The sequence below is a fragment of the Nerophis ophidion genome, linkage group LG14 (genome assembly GCF_033978795.1).
Source record: "Nerophis ophidion isolate RoL-2023_Sa linkage group LG14, RoL_Noph_v1.0, whole genome shotgun sequence".
NCBI classification, from domain to species: Eukaryota; Metazoa; Chordata; class Actinopteri; order Syngnathiformes; family Syngnathidae; genus Nerophis; species Nerophis ophidion.
This window is the reverse complement of record NC_084624.1, coordinates 50,144,251-50,161,639: the sequence shown is the minus strand read 5'-3', so window position 1 is coordinate 50,161,639 and position 17,389 is coordinate 50,144,251. Positions and strand designations below refer to the sequence as shown.

Here is a 17,389-nt window from a genome sequence, read left to right as displayed (position 1 = left end):
CTTGACATAATGATATGCGCTCGGCTTCATGATTTTTTTTTTCATGCTTGAAGTAAGAAATTATTACTTTAAAAAAGTAGTTTTATACTTGTGAGTGTTGATGACACAGCTTTGCAACAGCTGTAATTCTAGTTTCAATCATGTTTCACTCAATATAGGTCATAAAATCTCAGCAACAAGCTGTAATATCTTACTGAGATCATTTAGGACCAAAACCCTTAAAACAAGTAAAACACTTTAACATAAAATCTGTTTAGTGAAAAGAATTATCTCAGCATACAGAAAATAAGCAAATATCACCCTTATTCGAGATATTTCATCTTACTTAGATTTCATTTTTTTCAGTGTACTCCTCAAAAAATGCTGCTCACACTTTTGCGCTAAGTCCAGTAAACACAGCGTTTAAAGTTGAGGGTTAGTTTAAAAAATGAAGAATTTCCACACGTTATTCACACAGCCCGCGGCAATCGCAATTTATTTATGCACAAAACACTGCGGATAAACGTGTGGCAAACATGGCAACGAGTCGCTCAATATGGCACAGAAGGAATAAGGAATGACATCGGTGACTGACAGGAGGATTTGCGACAGATAGGAGGATATTTTCTACTTTAGTGCTGTTAACTCTGTGGAGGAACACAAAGAGAAATTGTCTTTGTTGTTTCAGAGACTTTAGTTTATGTCTTTAGTAAAAGAAAATGCTTGTTAACACAGATGAATATTAACTGTCCTCTTAGAAAGGGGTACAGTGTTGAATTATGCCAGGTGATCAGGGATGGGCACGGAAACCTGGTTCCTCATTAGCCACCTTAAGCGGTTGTACCCAAACCGAAAAGCAAATAAACTATCACTGCTTATTTTGTTGATAAAAGGACTATGCGAGCTTGTAGCCACAACCATAGACCAGGGTTGTACGGTATACCGGTATTAGTATAGTACCGTGATATTAATGAATCATATTCGGTACTATACTGCCTCTGAAAAGGACCGGTCCCGCAACCCCCCACCCCCGCACCCACCCCGCAACACCGTCCCTTCGTGTCATTGCTGGTTTTTTAAGAGCATGTTCGACAGCGCACAATCACAGAGTACTTACAAGCAGACACGGTGTGTAGAAAGAAATGGGAGAACGGACGCATTTTGGCTTAATAACTAAGTTATAACACTGAAATGCCCTCGGGAAGAGGTGCTTTAAGACATGGCTAGCCAGCGGCTAAAGTACAATGTTTTAGCTACTTCTAAATGACTAATCCTCGCCTCCGTGGCGACAAATATTTGGTCCATTTGTACACTCTCAGTTATATTAACTTTGATATTATACATGTGGGCCAATTGATATAAATGCTGTTAAGTTTAGCTTTGATGTAGCAAGCTACTTTTGACGTGTAGCTCGTAGTACAACTTCATACAATTCTCCGGGGATAGCTGCCCCTGTAGCTTAGCTGCGTTTAATCGAGAGTAACTTGTAGCTTACCTTTTTATGGGACCTAAATATCACTTAGATAATTTCCCAAATGAAACACTGAGAGTTCAATACAAGACATTATTGCTCCTTGAAAAGGCAAAAATGATTAGTTCAGCCTAGGTCAGGCTTTCCAAAACATTTTTATACTGTCCTGTATTACACTGAACAAAAATATAAGTGCAACACTTTTGTTTTTGCTGTGATCTTTCATGAGTTGAACTCAAAGATCTAAAACTGTTACTATCCGAACAAATGAAGTATTCCTGTAAAAGAAAAATGCACAAAGCTCTCTAAATCTGTGTTATTGAGCATGTCTTCTTTGCCAAGGAAATCCATCCCACCTCACAGGTGTGAATGTGAAGAAGCTGATTAAACAGCATGATTATTGCACAGATGTGCCTTATGCTGCCCACAATAAAAAGCCACTCTGAAATGTGAAATTGTGTAACACAATGCTACAGATGTTGCAAGTTTTGATGGAGCATGCAGCTGACATGCTAACTGCAGAAATGTCCACCAGAGCAGTTGCCCGTCAATAGAATGTTAGTTTCTCTACCATAAGCCGTCTCCAAAGGCGTTTCAGAGAATTTGGCAGTACATCCAACTGGCCTCAAAATCACAGCAGCCCAGGATTTCCACATCCAGCAGGTGCACCGCCATGATCGTATGAGACCAGCCACCCGGAAAGCTGCTGCAAAAATTGGTTTGCATAACTAAAGAATTTCTGCACAAACTGTGAGAAACCCTCACAGGGAAGCTCATCTGCATGCTCGTCGTCCTCATCAAGGTCTCAACCTGACACTGCAGTTTGTCGTCGTACCTGACTTGAGTGGGCAAATGCTCACATCTGATGGCGTCTGGCACGTTGGACAGGTGTTCTCTTCACGGATGAATTCCATTTTTCATTGTTCAGGGCAGATGGCAGACAGCCTTTGTGGTGTCGTGTGGGAGAGCGGTTGGCTGATGTCAAGGTGGGGAATCGAGTAGCCCATGGTGGGGGTGGGGTTGTGGTACGGGCAGGCGTGTGTTATGGACAACGAGCGCAAGTGCATATTATTGATGGCATTTTGAATGCACAGAATTACCGTGACGACACCATCGTTGTACCATTCACCCGAGACCATCACCTCATGTTGCAGCATGAAAATGCACGGCTCCCTGTTGCAAGGATCTGTACACAATTCCTGCAAGCTGATAACATCCCAGTTCTTGCATGGCCAGCCTACTCACTGGACGTGTCACCCATTGAGCTTGTTTGGGATGCTGTAGATCGGCGTATGAACTGCTGATATCCAGCAAGCCTGGACAGCCATTGGACCAACATTCCACAGACCACAATCAATAACTCTGTGCCAAGGAGATGTGTTGCACTGAGCGAGGCAAATGGTGGTCAACCCAGATACTGCTGCTTTTCTGAGCCTCCCCCTCACAAATACAGAAAAACTGCACATTTCACAGTGGCCTTTTATTGCGGACAGCCTAAGCCAGTGGTTCTCAACCTTTTTTCAGTGATGTACCCGCTGTGAACATTATTTTAATTCAAGTACCCCGCAATCAGAGCAAAGCTGTCAGGTTGAGTTGTTGTTGAACCCAAATATGCCGAGAAGGCGGCAGGCATCGTGCGGGAAAACATTATTTAATCTTCAAAAATAACGAAAAGAACAAAAACCAGGAACCAGGAACGGACAAACTGGAAACAGGGAACAGGAACCAGCAAACAGGAAAGCAGTCCACGGCATACAGGAACAGGGACAAGTAGGAACAGGATATTGACAGGTATTAGCGACAAGAGGAAACGACAATAATCCAGCACTGACTGGAGGAGAAAGCAGGTCTAAATAGTGTCTGGCTGATTGACACCAGGTGTGGCCAGGTGCCAATCAGCCACAGCTGAAGGGACACAGCACTCAGGGAGACAAACAGGACACAGAACCAAAATCAGAATGATGACAGGAACTAAAGACAGGAAACAAAGACAAATGCAGAGGAAAAACTAAGACAGACCAAACTGTCAGGTACAAACCTGACGAAAGCCTTTTCGGTTGAAAAAAGAGATAAAGGAGCAAAATACAGCACTATGTCATCTGTTTCTGATTTATTAAATTGTACAACAGTGCAAAATATTGCTCATTTGTAGTGGTCTTTCTTGAACTATTTGGAAAAAAAGATATAAAAATAAGTAAAAACTTGTTGAAAAATAAACAAGTGATATATCTACACATATAAGTAATCATCAACTTAAAGTGCCCTCTTTGGGGATTGTAATAAAGATCCATCTGGATTCATGAACCTAATTCTAAACATTTCTTCACAAAAACGAAATCTTTAACATCAATATTTATGGAACTTGTCCACAAAAAATCTAGCTGTCAACACTGAATATTGCATTGTTGTATTTTTTTTTCACAGTTTATGAACTTAAATTCATTTTTTGTTGAGGTATTATTCAATAATTATATTTATAAAGGATTTTTGAATTTGAGAGCCACTGGCCTAAACCACACCTGTGCAATAATCCTGCTGTTTAATCAGCATCTTGATATGCCACACCTTGTGGTGGAATGGACTATCTTGGCAAAGAAGAAGAGCTCACTAATTTGTGAACAATATTTGAGAGGAATAGGTATTTAGTATGTATTAGAGATGCGAGGTTTGCGGTCTCAACCGCGGAGTCCGCGTATAAACCGTGGGTCGGGCGGTTGACATGACGAAAAAATTGATTTTAATTAGATTCGGGCGGGCGGCGGTTGAACCATCCGGAAATATTTGATATACAATGTTTCAGGGATCGGTATCCTCCAAAGAGCCATTTAAGACCTGTGTCATAAAGTGAAGAAGACAATAGGAGACGCTATTATTCTCTAGATTGACTGCCAGGAGTTACCCAGATAATAATTATTAGGGCGTGCTATTAAGACATTGGCTTTGTCGCCTTCTACAACATGTACGATCTGCTTGTCAGTCCAGCATCATGTTGTGTGTGGCTTCCGCGGCAACACGCACACGACTGCAAGGCATACTGGGTGACACAGAGTACACTAATGGTTGTGATATAAACAATTTTAACACTCTTAGTAATATGCGCCACGCTGTGAAGCCACACCACTTAAGAACGACAAACACATTTCGGGAGAACATCCTCACAGTAACACAACATAAACGCAACACAACAAATACCCAGAATCCTTTGTATTCGTGATACTTTCCTGACTATTTTATACACCCCGCTATTGATGATCAATAAAGTTGATTTTATTTGCAAACAGTGTACAGCTATTCAAGTTTAGGAGCCCTGTAGTAAATTGACACAAATGTGTGATTTTTAATTTTTTGGGGGAAAAGCTCAAAAACACACCCCTTAACAACCATACCATTTTTCTTCCAGCTCGCGTGCTACTAAGACATTGGCTTTGACGCCTTCTACAACATGTACGATCTGCTTGTCAGTCCAGCATCATGTTGTGTGTGGCTTCCGCGGCAACACGCACACGACTGCAAGGCATACTGGGTGACACAGAGTACACTAATGGTTGTGATATAAACAACTTTAACACTCTTAGTAATATGCGCCACGCTGTGAAGCCACACCACTTAAGAACGACAAACACATTTCGGGAGAACATCCTCACAGTAACACAACATAAACGCAACACAACAAATACCCAGAATCCTTTGTATTCATGATACTTTCCTGACTATTTTATACACCCCGCTATTGATGATCAATAAAGTTGATTTTATTTGCAAACAGTGTACAGCTATTCAAGTTTAGGAGCCCTGTAGTAAATTGACACAAATGTGTGATTTTTAATTTTTGGGGGAAAAGCTCAAAAACACACCCCTTAACAACCATACCATTTTTCTTCCAGCTCGCGTGCTACTAAGACATTGGCTTTGACGCCTTCTACAACATGTACGATCTGCTTGTCAGTACAGCATCATGTTGTGTGTGGCTTCCACAAGGCATACTGGGTGACACAGAGTACACTAATGGTTGTGATATAAACAACTTTAACACTCTTAGTAATATGCGCCACGCTGTGAAGCCACACCACTTAAGAACGACAAACACATTTCGGGAGAACATCCTCACAGTAACACAACATAAACGCAACACAACAAATACCCAGAATCCTTTGTATTCATGATACATCCTAACTATTTTATACACCCCGCTATTGATGATCAATAAAGTTGATTTTATTTGCAAACAGTGTACAGCTATTCAAGTTTAGGAGCCCTGTAGTAAATTGACACAAATGTGTGATTTTTAATTTTTTGGGGGAAAAGCTCAAAAACACACCCCTTAACAACCATACCATTTTTCTTCCAGCTCGCAGAGGGGTCACCCTCGGTAAACCAGACATCAAGGTAGAGACGGTCAACAAGGAGACCCACAGTCTGGAGGAAGAGGCGGCCAACGTCTCCACGGCAACCCGGATGGTCAAGGCCATGTACTCCGTAAGTAGAAACCCGCCTGAGTCGGCGGATAAAGACAAAGCGTACGAGTCAGTGGTCTGATAAGTGCACCGAGACCGCGGGGGAAGACTTCGTAAACTCACACACAAACACACACAAAGGGCATAATCTATTTAAGATGTGCGTGTATTAGAACGTGCAAACTGGATATCACACGCAATGCTGATCGAATACGTTTTTGCGTCAAAGATTGCAGTCCAAGTAACGTGGTCGTCATCGAGTATATGCAGAATATTTGCAGATTTTCAGAATGGTCACAATACTGGGATGAGGCTAGGCTGCTTTACCAAGCATTAAAATGTTTACGGTTGCGTCTATGTCAGGCAGGTCCAAAGTGCGGCCCGAGGGCCATTTGTGGCCCCCAGCTAATTTGTTAAAGAAATACTATAATAAAAATGTAAAACATAAAAGAGTGGAATAAAAGAGTAAACAGTGACATATAACAAGAAAAAGTTGCAATGTTAAGACGAAAAACACAAAGCTATTGACCTGCTGAAGGCTCCAATTACTGCACTGGAACAATTACACTGTCAAATATTTTGGGGGGGATAATATTGCATATTTTGTGCGAAACAAAGTTTTCTTTCACAAAAAAGGCATCAAACAAACAAAAATGTTTGAAAAAAATATAAAATCTTATAATCAAGAGATCTACAGACTTCAGCGTTAAATGTTAAAAAAATATAAATATACATTTATATATATATATATATTAGGGCTGGGCAACGATTAGAAATTTTAATCGAAGTTAATCGCACTTTTTCTCTGATTAATCGCGATTAACTGCATTGTACACGCAAAGCCCGATAATGAATTCAAAAGTAGTGTGTAGTGCACCTTTATTGGAATATTCTCCCACATGAACAAAAGCGCCAAAACATTTGTTGTGCAAACACAATTTAAATCAGTCCTTGTTAAACAGTAGCAGTTAAATAGCATATTTTATGAAAATCAACTCAAAAATGTAAATACAAACATTTAAGCTTATTGCCACTGCCAGGGTATTTAAGTTATCCTGTTTGTTATGGAAAATAAATATAATCTACATACAAATCTCTGAGCCACAATCATAACATCTGAACAGGCAATTTCTGAGGTAACAGCAGAAACATTTTTTTTTATCAGGGATCTTATGTTTAAAAAACCTATATTATAGGTAGTGGGCTGTTTTAGGGAATTTTTGATTAAATTATCCGTAGTAGCAATATTAATAATGTTGTGTTTATTCTGCGTAGTGCACTTAAAATAATTATGACCGTATCTAGGAATTGATATGATGGGAATTTTCCGATTGTTTGCTTGGTGCTTTGATAAACTGAACGCATCATATACATGGTACTATATTGTGATGTTATGAGCCAGGGAAAAAAAGAACTACCCTACCCAGCATGCAACAGGAGTGACGAGCATGCGCGGTAGCCCGGTATAGGTTGTGTCGCCATGACGGCATCTTGTATGTTGTGATATGCACGCTCTGAAAGCAAACGTTAAGAACTCAGCCAATACGCCTCGTCTGCATTATTCATAAATAGACAGACAACACATATACTCCTATGCTTCACAGGCCGCTGGATGTAGCCGGCAAAGTATCCCAATGCTAGCTAGCCGGTCTAGCAAACACGCGTCATTCAGTCCAAAACGGCCCGATCTATCCACATCCAGAATTGTCTGGCGGTCGTAAGTGATCCCGGAGTGACCACACTGTAAGCCAGACAGGAAATTTGCAGAATTGTCCGGTATTTTCGCCAAATGTTCCATCTTTACCAACAGCCCCTCCACGCCGAAGCCCGTCCGGGCGACGCCATCTTTATAAGAAAAGGCGTTAACAAAATAAAAGCATGGAAACAACATACGCAAATGCGCGATAAAATAATTGTCGGCGTTAATAAATTGATGAGTTAACTCGTAATTAACGCATTAATTTGCCCACCCTTAATATATATATATATATATATATATATATATATAAAAGTTTATTTGTTTGAAATAGGGACAGATACAGAAACATAGATATCTGAAACAGTTATCCGATGTATGCATCATAGTGTTTGTAGCCAAAGCTAATTTACAACACTTGTCCCCAACAATAACAACAACAACATAGATCCAACCATCCATCCATCCATTTCCTACCGCTTATTCCCTTTGGGGTTTGGGGGGCGCTGGTGCCTATCTCAGCTACACACGGACGGAAGGCGAGGTACACCCTGGACAAGTCGCCACCTCATCGCAGGGCCAACACAGATAGACAGACAACATTCACACTCACATTCACACACTAGGGCCAATTTAGTGTTGCCAATCTACCTATCCCCAGGTGCATGTCTTTGGAAGTGGGAGGAAGCCGGAGTACCCGGAGGGAACCCACGCAGTCACGGGGAGAACATGCAAACTCCACACAGAAAGATCCCGAGCCCGGGATTGAACCCCAGACTACTCAGGACCTTCGTATCGTGAGGCAGACGCACTAACCCCTCTGCCACCGTGAAGCCTACAACAAAGATCTAACATCATTAAAATAGGACAATAAAAAGAATCAGGCTAAGAGGAGTCGATAACAATGATAAAAGTAATAATACAAAGTGCAAACTAGATCAAAGCCAATAATAATAATAATAACAGACAAAGTGCAAACTAGGTATGAATCAATTAGTAAAAATTATATCTTACCATAATATATCATATATCATAGTTATATTAGTACACTGTTTGATTTCTTTTTTTAATCCATTCCATAAATCAATCCCAAATACTAATATACTAAAAGTTTTAAGTGTTGTTTGTGCATACAAATACTTTGGGTTATATTTTAATTATGGAGTCAGGACCCGGGGTAGACCGCTCGCCTGTGCATCGGTTGGGGACATTCCCTGCCCTGCCTACCTGTCTCACTATTATGTTAGATCCACTATGGACTGGACTTTCACAATATTATGTTAGATCCACTATGGACTGGACTTTCACAATATTATGTTAGATCCACTATGGACTGGACTTTCACAATATTATGTTAGATCCACTAAGGACTGGACTCTCACACTATTATGTTAGATCCACTATGGACTGGACTTTCACAATATTATGTTAGATCCACTATGGACTGGACTTTCACAATATTATGTTAGATCCACTATGGACTGGACTCTCACACTATTATGTTAGATCCACTATGGACTGGACTTTCACAATATTATGTTAGATCCACTATGGACTGGACTCTCACACTATTATGTTAGATCCACTATGGACTGGACTTTCACAATATTATGCTAGACCCACTATGGACTGGACTGTCACTATTATGTTAGATCCGCTATGGACTGGACTCTCACACTATTATGTTAGATCCACTATGGACTGGACTTTCACAATATTATGCTAGACCCACTATGGACTGGACTCTCACTATTATGTTAGATCCGCTATGGACTGGACTCTCACACTATTATGTTAGATCCACTATGGACTGGACTTTCACAATATTATGCTAGACCCACTATGGACTGGACTCTCACTATTATGTTAGATCCACTATGGACTGGACTCTCACACTATTATGTTAGATCCACTATGGACTGGACTCTCACTATTATGTTAGATCCACTATGGACTGGACTCTCACTATTATGTTAGATCCACTATGGACTGGACTCTCACTATTATGTTAGATCCACTATGGACTGGACTCTCACTATTATGTTAGATCCGCTATGGACTGGACTCTCACACTATTATGTTAGATCCACTATGGACTGGACTTTCACAATATTATGCTAGACCCACTATGGACTGGACTCTCACTATTATGTTAGATCCGCTATGGACTGGACTCTCACACTATTATGTTAGATCCACTATGGACTGGACTTTCACAATATTATGCTAGACCCACTATGGACTGGACTCTCACTATTATGTTAGATCCACTATGGACTGGACTCTCACACTATTATGTTAGATACACTATGGACTGGACTTTCACAATATTATGCTAGACCCACTATGGACTGGGCTCTCACTATTATGTTAGATCCGCTATGGACTGGACTTTCACAATATTATGCTAGACCCACTATGGACTGGGCTCTCACTATTATGTTAGATCCGCTATGGACTGGACTCTCACACTATTATGTTAGACCCACTATGGACTGGACTTTCACAATATTATGCTAGACCCACTATGGACTGGGCTCTCACTATTATGTTAGATCCACTATGGACTGGACTTTCACAATATTATGCTAGACCCACTATGGACTGGGCTCTCACTATTATGTTAGATCCGCTATGGACTGGACTCTCACACTATTATGTTAGACCCACTATGGACTGGGCTCTCACTATTATGTTAGATCCGCTATGGACTGGACTCTCACACTATTATGTTAGATCCACTATGGACTGGACTTTCACAATATTATGCTAGACCCACTCGACGTCCACTCAGTGGCCTAGTGGGTAGAGTGTCCGCCCTGAGTTCAAATCCCGGCTGAGTCATACCAAAGACTATAAAAATGGGACCCATTACCTCCCTGCTTGGCACTCAGCATTAAGGGATGGACTTGGGGGTTAAAATCACCAAAAATGATTCCCGGGCGCGGCACCGCTGCTGCACACTGCTCCCCTCACCTCCCAGGGGGGGGATCAAGGGTGATGGGTCAAATGCAGAGAATAATTTCGCCACACCTAGTGTGTGAAGTGAAGTGAAGTGAATTATATTTATATAGCGCTTTTTCTCTAGTGACTCAAAGCGCTTTACATAGTGAAACCCAATATCTAAGTTACATTTAAACCAGTGTGGGTGGCACTGGGAGCAGGTGGGTAAAGTGCCTTGCCCAAGGACACAACGGTAGTGACTAGGATGACGGAAGCGGGGATCGAACCTGCAACCCTATAGCCTCTCTACCAACCGAGCTATACCGCAGACGCACTAACCCTTCTGCCACCAATGTGTGTGTGACAATTATTGGTATTTAACTTAACTTTATTGCATCCAGTCTCCCCTGGGGATTTGGGGACCGCACCCACATCTGCAGTCCTCTCCAAGGTTTCTCCTAGTCGTTCACATTGACATCCCACTGGGTTGGGTGTACTTCCTTGCCCTTATCGTCCCGGGGATGGCGTGGCGCAGTTGGGAGAGTGGCCGTGCCAGCAACCTGAGGGTTCCTGGTTAAATCCCCACCTTCTACCAACCTCGTCACGCCTGTTGTGTCCTTGAGCAAGACACTTAAATGGGTTGTACTTGTATAGCGCTTTTCTACCTTCAAGGTACTCAAAGCGCTTTGACACTACTTCCACATTCACCCATTCACACACACATTCACACTCTGATGGAGGGAGCTGCCATGCAAGGCGCCAACCAGCACTCATCAGGAGCAAGGGTGAAGTGTCTTGCTCAGGACACAACGGACGTGACGAGGTTGGTACTAGGTGGGATTTGAACCAGGGCCCCTTGAGTTGCGCACGACCACTCTCCCACTTCACCCTTGCTCCTGATGGTTCGTGGTTAGGGCCTTGCATGGCAGCTCCCTCCATCAGTGTGTGAATGTGTGTGTGAATGGGTGAATGTGGAAGTAGTGTCAAAGCGCTTTGAGTACTTTGAAGGTAGAAAAGCGCTATACAAGTATAACCCATTTACTTATCTGGGCTCTGAACCGAGGATGTCGTTGTGGCTCGTGCAGCCCTTTGAGACACTTGTGATTTAGGGCTATATAAATAAACATTGGTTGATTGATATATTTCTCCGTAGCGGGCTAATTTGCAACTATGATAGGTTGATTGGCAACACTAAATTGGCCCTAGTGTGTGAATGTGAGTGTGAATGTTGTCTGTCTATCTGTGTTGGCCCTGCGATGAGGTGGCGACTTGTCCAGGGTGTACCCCGCCTTCCGCCCGATTGTAGCTGAGATAGGCGCCAGAGTCCCCCGCGACCCCACAAGGGAATAAGCGGTAGAAAATGGATGGATGGATAAACATATTCGATTGTGTCCGTTGGCATCTTTTTTATGTTTTTTTTTTTCATATGCGTGATACAATATTAACATTTGTCTTAATCGAAAAACGTTTTGCAACATGCATTTTCTTATGGCTCGTTTCAGCACAAAAATAGCAGTTACTGCCAGTGTTTTTGACATAACAACAGCGCCTCCCAGTAGGTTGTATTGTCCGGATCGTGCTTCTATATTGCCAAGAAAAAGTCTAACCAGGAATGTGCAGGAAATGACGCTCCCCATCTCCAGGGTGACAGCTGGTAATAAACGTAAAAAAACATATTTTTCCTCGCCATCAGTAAAGTAAGAGGAAGGAAATCCAAACTAACACGAACTGGAGTAAGCCAATCACACAGTTACCAATGAGGTGTGTCAGAAAAGTTCCAGGACTCGCATCATAAAACATTTTTTTCATATCCAAACCACAAGTTTTCCCGCTTCTGGAGTCTGACACAATTTCCCAACCTTCTCTGTCACTCCTGCAAGGATTGTTGCGGGATTTTCTGCAGCTCTGTTATTCGGACCATCTTGATGGCGCCCATGTTTTCAAATGAGGTCCCCTTGAGCTTGGAAAAGAGTAAAAAAAAATCACACCCACGCCAAAGCGCCAGGAATCTCTTGTAACAATCTTTTTCACAGCCAAGTTGAATGTCGAGATTGACGTTGATGTAGAAATGTGTGCCTCCTCACGCCAACTTCATAGCTGCCGTATTGGATATTTTAACGACACACAGACAGAGGTGATGCTGGGTAACTGTTCGTATAAAAAAGTGCAATTCAGAGTGGGCAACATTTTGATTTCAACAATATTAGTGATTCCCAAAGCCCAAAAAAAGTCTGCGGGCTATAGAGCGTTTTCCGTTCGGGCTCCAGTACTCTGGAATGCCCTCCCGGTAACAGTTCGAGATGCTACCTCAGTAGAAGCATTTAAGTCTCACCTTAAAACTCATTTGTATACTCTAGCCTTTAAATAGACTCCCTTTTTAGACCAGTTGATCTGCCGTTTCTTTTCTTTTTCTTCTATGTCCCACTCTCCCCTGTGGAGGGGGTCCGGTCCGATCCGATGGCCATGTACTGCTTGCCTGTGTATCGGCTGGGGACATCTCTGCGCTGCTGGTCCGCCTACGCTTGGGATGGTTTCCTGCTGGCTCCGCTGTGAACGGGACTCTCGCTGCTGTGTCTTGGATCCTCTTTGGACTGGACTCTCGCGACTGTGTTGTATCCATTGTGGATTGAACTTTCACAGTATCATGTTAGACCCGCTCGACACCCATTGCTTTCCTCCTCTCCAAGGTTCTCATAGTCATCATTGTCACCGGCGTCCCACTGGGTGTGAGTTTTCCTTGCCCTTATGTGGGCCTACCGAGGATGTCGTGGTGGTTTGTGCAGCCCTTTGAGACACTAGTGATTTAGGGCTATATAAGTAAACATTGATTGATTGATTGATTGATTGAATATCAAAAAGATTGAGGCAAGAACACAAAATTCACATTTTTACCAATGCATTTAATATTTCTTATTCATATTTGTAAGGACATGTTTTAGTTTATGTAAATCACAGGTCGGCAACCTGTGGCTCTTTGGCAACTCTGATGCGGCTCAGCTGCACAATCGCCGACCCCCCAGATTGTTGCGGGGAGATTCCGGAATTCAATGCCTCTCCCGGACATCACCCGGAGTCAACGTTCTCCAATTTTCACTCGGACTACAATATTAAGGGCGTGCCGTGATGATATAACTCTTAACGTCCTCTTGAACGTCATCGCGCCCGCCGTTCACGGAATGCTACTTGCGTCCTCTTGAACGCCATCACGGAATGCTATTTGCGTGCCAACCGGCCACATGCATTTCACTGCTTCTATCGGCACATGTATGAGATTGCAAGGCATACTGCGTGACACAGAGTACACTGACAGTTGTGATATAAACAACTTTAACACTCTTACTAATATGCGCCACATTGTGAACCCACAAAAAAGAAGAATGACAAACACATTTCGGGAGAAAATCCTCACAGTAACACAACATAAATGCAACACAACAAATACCCAGAATCCTTTGCATCCATGACAATTCCTGACTATGTTATACACTCACGAGCACCAAACCCCACCCCCTTCCCTCCCCGCGTGGTTGAGGTGGGCGGGGTTTGGTGCTCGCGGGGTGTATAACATAGTCAGGAAATGTCATGGATGCAAAGGATTCTGGGTATTTGTTGTGTTGCGTTTATGTTGTGTCACTGTGAGGATTTTCTCCCGAAATGTGTTTGTCAAACAGTTGCAGTGACTTATCTTTTTAAAGGCCTACAGAAATGAGATTTTCTTATTCAAACGGGGATAGCAGGTCCATTCTATTTGTCATAGTTTATCATTTCACAATATTGCCATATCTTTGCTAAAAGGATTTAGTAGAGAACATCGACGATAAAGTTTGCAACTTTTGGTCGCTAATAAAAAAAGCCTTGCCTGTACCGGAAGTAGCAGACGATGTGGGCGTGGCGTCACGGGTTGTGGAGCTCCTCACATCCTCACATTGTTTACAATCACAGCCTACAGCAGTTAGAGCAATTCGGACCTAGAAAGCGACAATTTCCCTATTAATTTGAGTGAGGCAGAAAGATTTGTGGATGAGGATAGTGAGAGTGAAGGACTAGAAGAAAAAAAAGGCGATTGCGGTTGGAGTGATTCAGATGTTATTAGACACATTTACTAGGATAATTCTGGAAAATCCCTTATCTGCTTATTGTGTTGCTAGTGTTTTAGTGAGATTATATTGTACCTGAAAGTCGGAGGGGAGTGTCCACAGGTGTGTTGACCACCAGTGTCTGCGTGGGAGGAGGTAATAGTCTGCGGCAGCTGCAGGAGGACGCATCCGATGCAGGCCCCGCTCATAACTACGGTAAGAGCCAACTTATTACCACAATTTTCTCACCGAAACCTGCTGGTTGACATGTGGTCGGGATCCATGTTCGCTTCCGGAATTTTAAACAAGGAAACATCGGCTGTTTTTGTGTGACTAAAGGCTAAAAGCTTCCCACTTCCATCTTTCTACTTTGACTTCTCCATTATTAATTGAACAAATTGCAAAAGATTCAGCAACACAGATGTCCAGAATACTGTGTAATTAGGCGATTAAAGCAGACGACTTATAGCTTGGATCGGGCTGGAAAATAATGTCCGCTACAACCCGAGATGTCAAACGCAAGCGTCATCATACTGCGACGTTTTCAACACGACACTTCACGGGAAATTTAAAATAACAATTTAGTAAATTAAAAAGGCCGTATTGGCATGTGTTGCAATGTTAATATTTCATCATTGATATATAAACTATCAGACTGCGTGGTCGCTAGTAGTGGGTTTCAGTAGGCCTTTAAATGCTCATCTCTTTTGCCGATATTTATCCATCATCTTCTTCACTTTTTCCTGATCTCCGACCATCCATCCATCCATCCATTTTCTACCGCTTAGTCCCTTGTGGGGTCGCGGGGGGCACTGGCGCCTATCTCAGCTACAATCAGGCGTAAGGCGGGGTACACCCTGGACAAGTCGCCACCTCATCGCAGGGCCAACACAGATAGACAGACAACATTCACACTCACATTCACACACTAGGGCCAATTTAGTGTTGCCAATCGACCATTTTTTTTATTTTCTTTTTAATAAGCTTGGTGTTTCCATAACACTTATTTCAACCATCTTTTTCTTTCTAAGCTTGAGAAAGAAGCAACTCCTTCTGAGTCCTGATTGGGCATCGGGTAAAGTTCTCAATCACATGGCTACTTTCAATATGATTAGCATATTCATAAGGGGGTGTGGTCTGGGCATGCCAAGCCACACAGATGTCGAGGATCAATTTTGTCCTTTTTAACTGAGCTACTGTGTGGAAAAATTTCCCCTGGTGGATCAATACATGACCTGCTCAGTGGCCTTGTGGTTAGAGCTTCCGCCCTGAGATTGGTAGGTCGTGAGTTCAAACCCCGGCCGAGTCATTCTAAAGACTATAAAAAATGGGACCCATTACCTCCCTGCACTCCGCATCAAGGGTTGGAATTGGGGGTTAAATCACTACAATGATTCCCGAGCGCGGCCACCGCTGCTGCTCACTGCTCCCCTCACCTCCCAGGGGGTGGAACAAAGGGATGGGTCAAATGGAGAGGGTAATTTCACAACACCTAGTGTGCGTCAGTGGTACTTTAACTTTTTAACTTTAAAGGCCATTTGAAACCCACTACTAGCGACCACGCAGTCTGATAGTTTATATATCAATGATGAAATATTAACATTGCAACACATGCCAATACGGCCTTTTTAGTTTACTAAATTGCAATTTTGAATCTCCCGCGAAGTGTCCTGTTGAAAACGTCGCGGAATGATGACGTGTACGCGCGACGTCACGGACTGTTAGGAAATATAAGCGCTGCACACACACACAGCTAAAAGTCGTCTGCTTTACCCGCATAATTACACAGTATTTTGGACATCTGTGTTGCTGAATCTTTTGCAATGTGTTCAATTAATAATGGAGAAGTCAAAGTAGAAAGATGCAGTTGGGAAGCTTTAGCCTTTAGCCACACAAACACAGGGTGATTCCTTGTTTAAAATTCCCGGAGGTGAAACTTTACTATGGATCAGAGCGGTCAAGCGAACATGGATCCAGACCTAATGTCAACCAGCAGTTTTCGGTGAGAAAATTGTGGTAAAATGTCGCCACTTACCGGAGATCAGCTGAGCTTCCGACTATCAGGTACTATTAAACTCACTAAAACACTAGCAACACAATAGAAAGATAAGGGATTTCCCAGAATTATACTAGTAAATGTGTTCTAAAAACATCTGAATCCGTCCCAATGCAATCGCGTCTTTTTTTTAAACTTTATTTATTTTTTTTATTTTTTTATAGTCTGTCGCTATCAATATCCTCAAACACGAATCTTTCATCCTCGCTCAAATTAATGGGGAAATTGTCGTTTTCTCGGCCCGTATAGCTCTTTTTGTTGGAAGCTCCCATTAAAAACAATGTGAGGATATGAAGAGCCCTCAACGGGTGACGTCATCGTCTGCGACTTCCGGTAAAGGCAGGGCTTTTCTGTCAGCGACCAAAAGTTGCAAACTTTATCGTGGATGTTCTCTACTAAATCCTTTCAGCAAAAATATGGCAATATCGCGAAATGATCAAGTATGACACATAGAATGGACCTGCTATCCCCGTTTAAATAAGAAAATCTCATTTCAGTAGGCCTTTAAAGTTTGTGTGAGTCTAATTCGAGGTAGATTGTAACGTCACAAAGAAATATGCTTGGATTTGTGCCATCAAACATTTTAATACATCTGAATTTTTACCTGCGTACGTCATTTTTGGGGATTTGAACGTACGTCCATTCATTGGAGGAAATTCTGCTCCGTGAGGATTCAGGTCAGTAGAGTATTGGTCCAGCACGGCATTGTTCTTT

At 42.4% G+C, this 17,389-nt stretch overlaps 1 protein-coding gene across 2 annotated transcripts in view; it reads left to right on the top strand.

Annotated features, from left to right (window-relative positions):
• The window catches only part of kirrel1b (kirre like nephrin family adhesion molecule 1b), a 264,916-nt gene that overhangs the window by 242,688 nt on the left and 4,839 nt on the right, over nucleotides 1-17,389 (top strand). For both annotated transcript variants that reach the window (XM_061920962.1, XM_061920963.1), the window contains exon 13: nucleotides 5,799-5,926. In XM_061920962.1, the coding sequence (XP_061776946.1) occupies nucleotides 5,799-5,926 (128 nt within the window). The remainder of the gene's footprint in view (nucleotides 1-5,798; nucleotides 5,927-17,389) is intronic.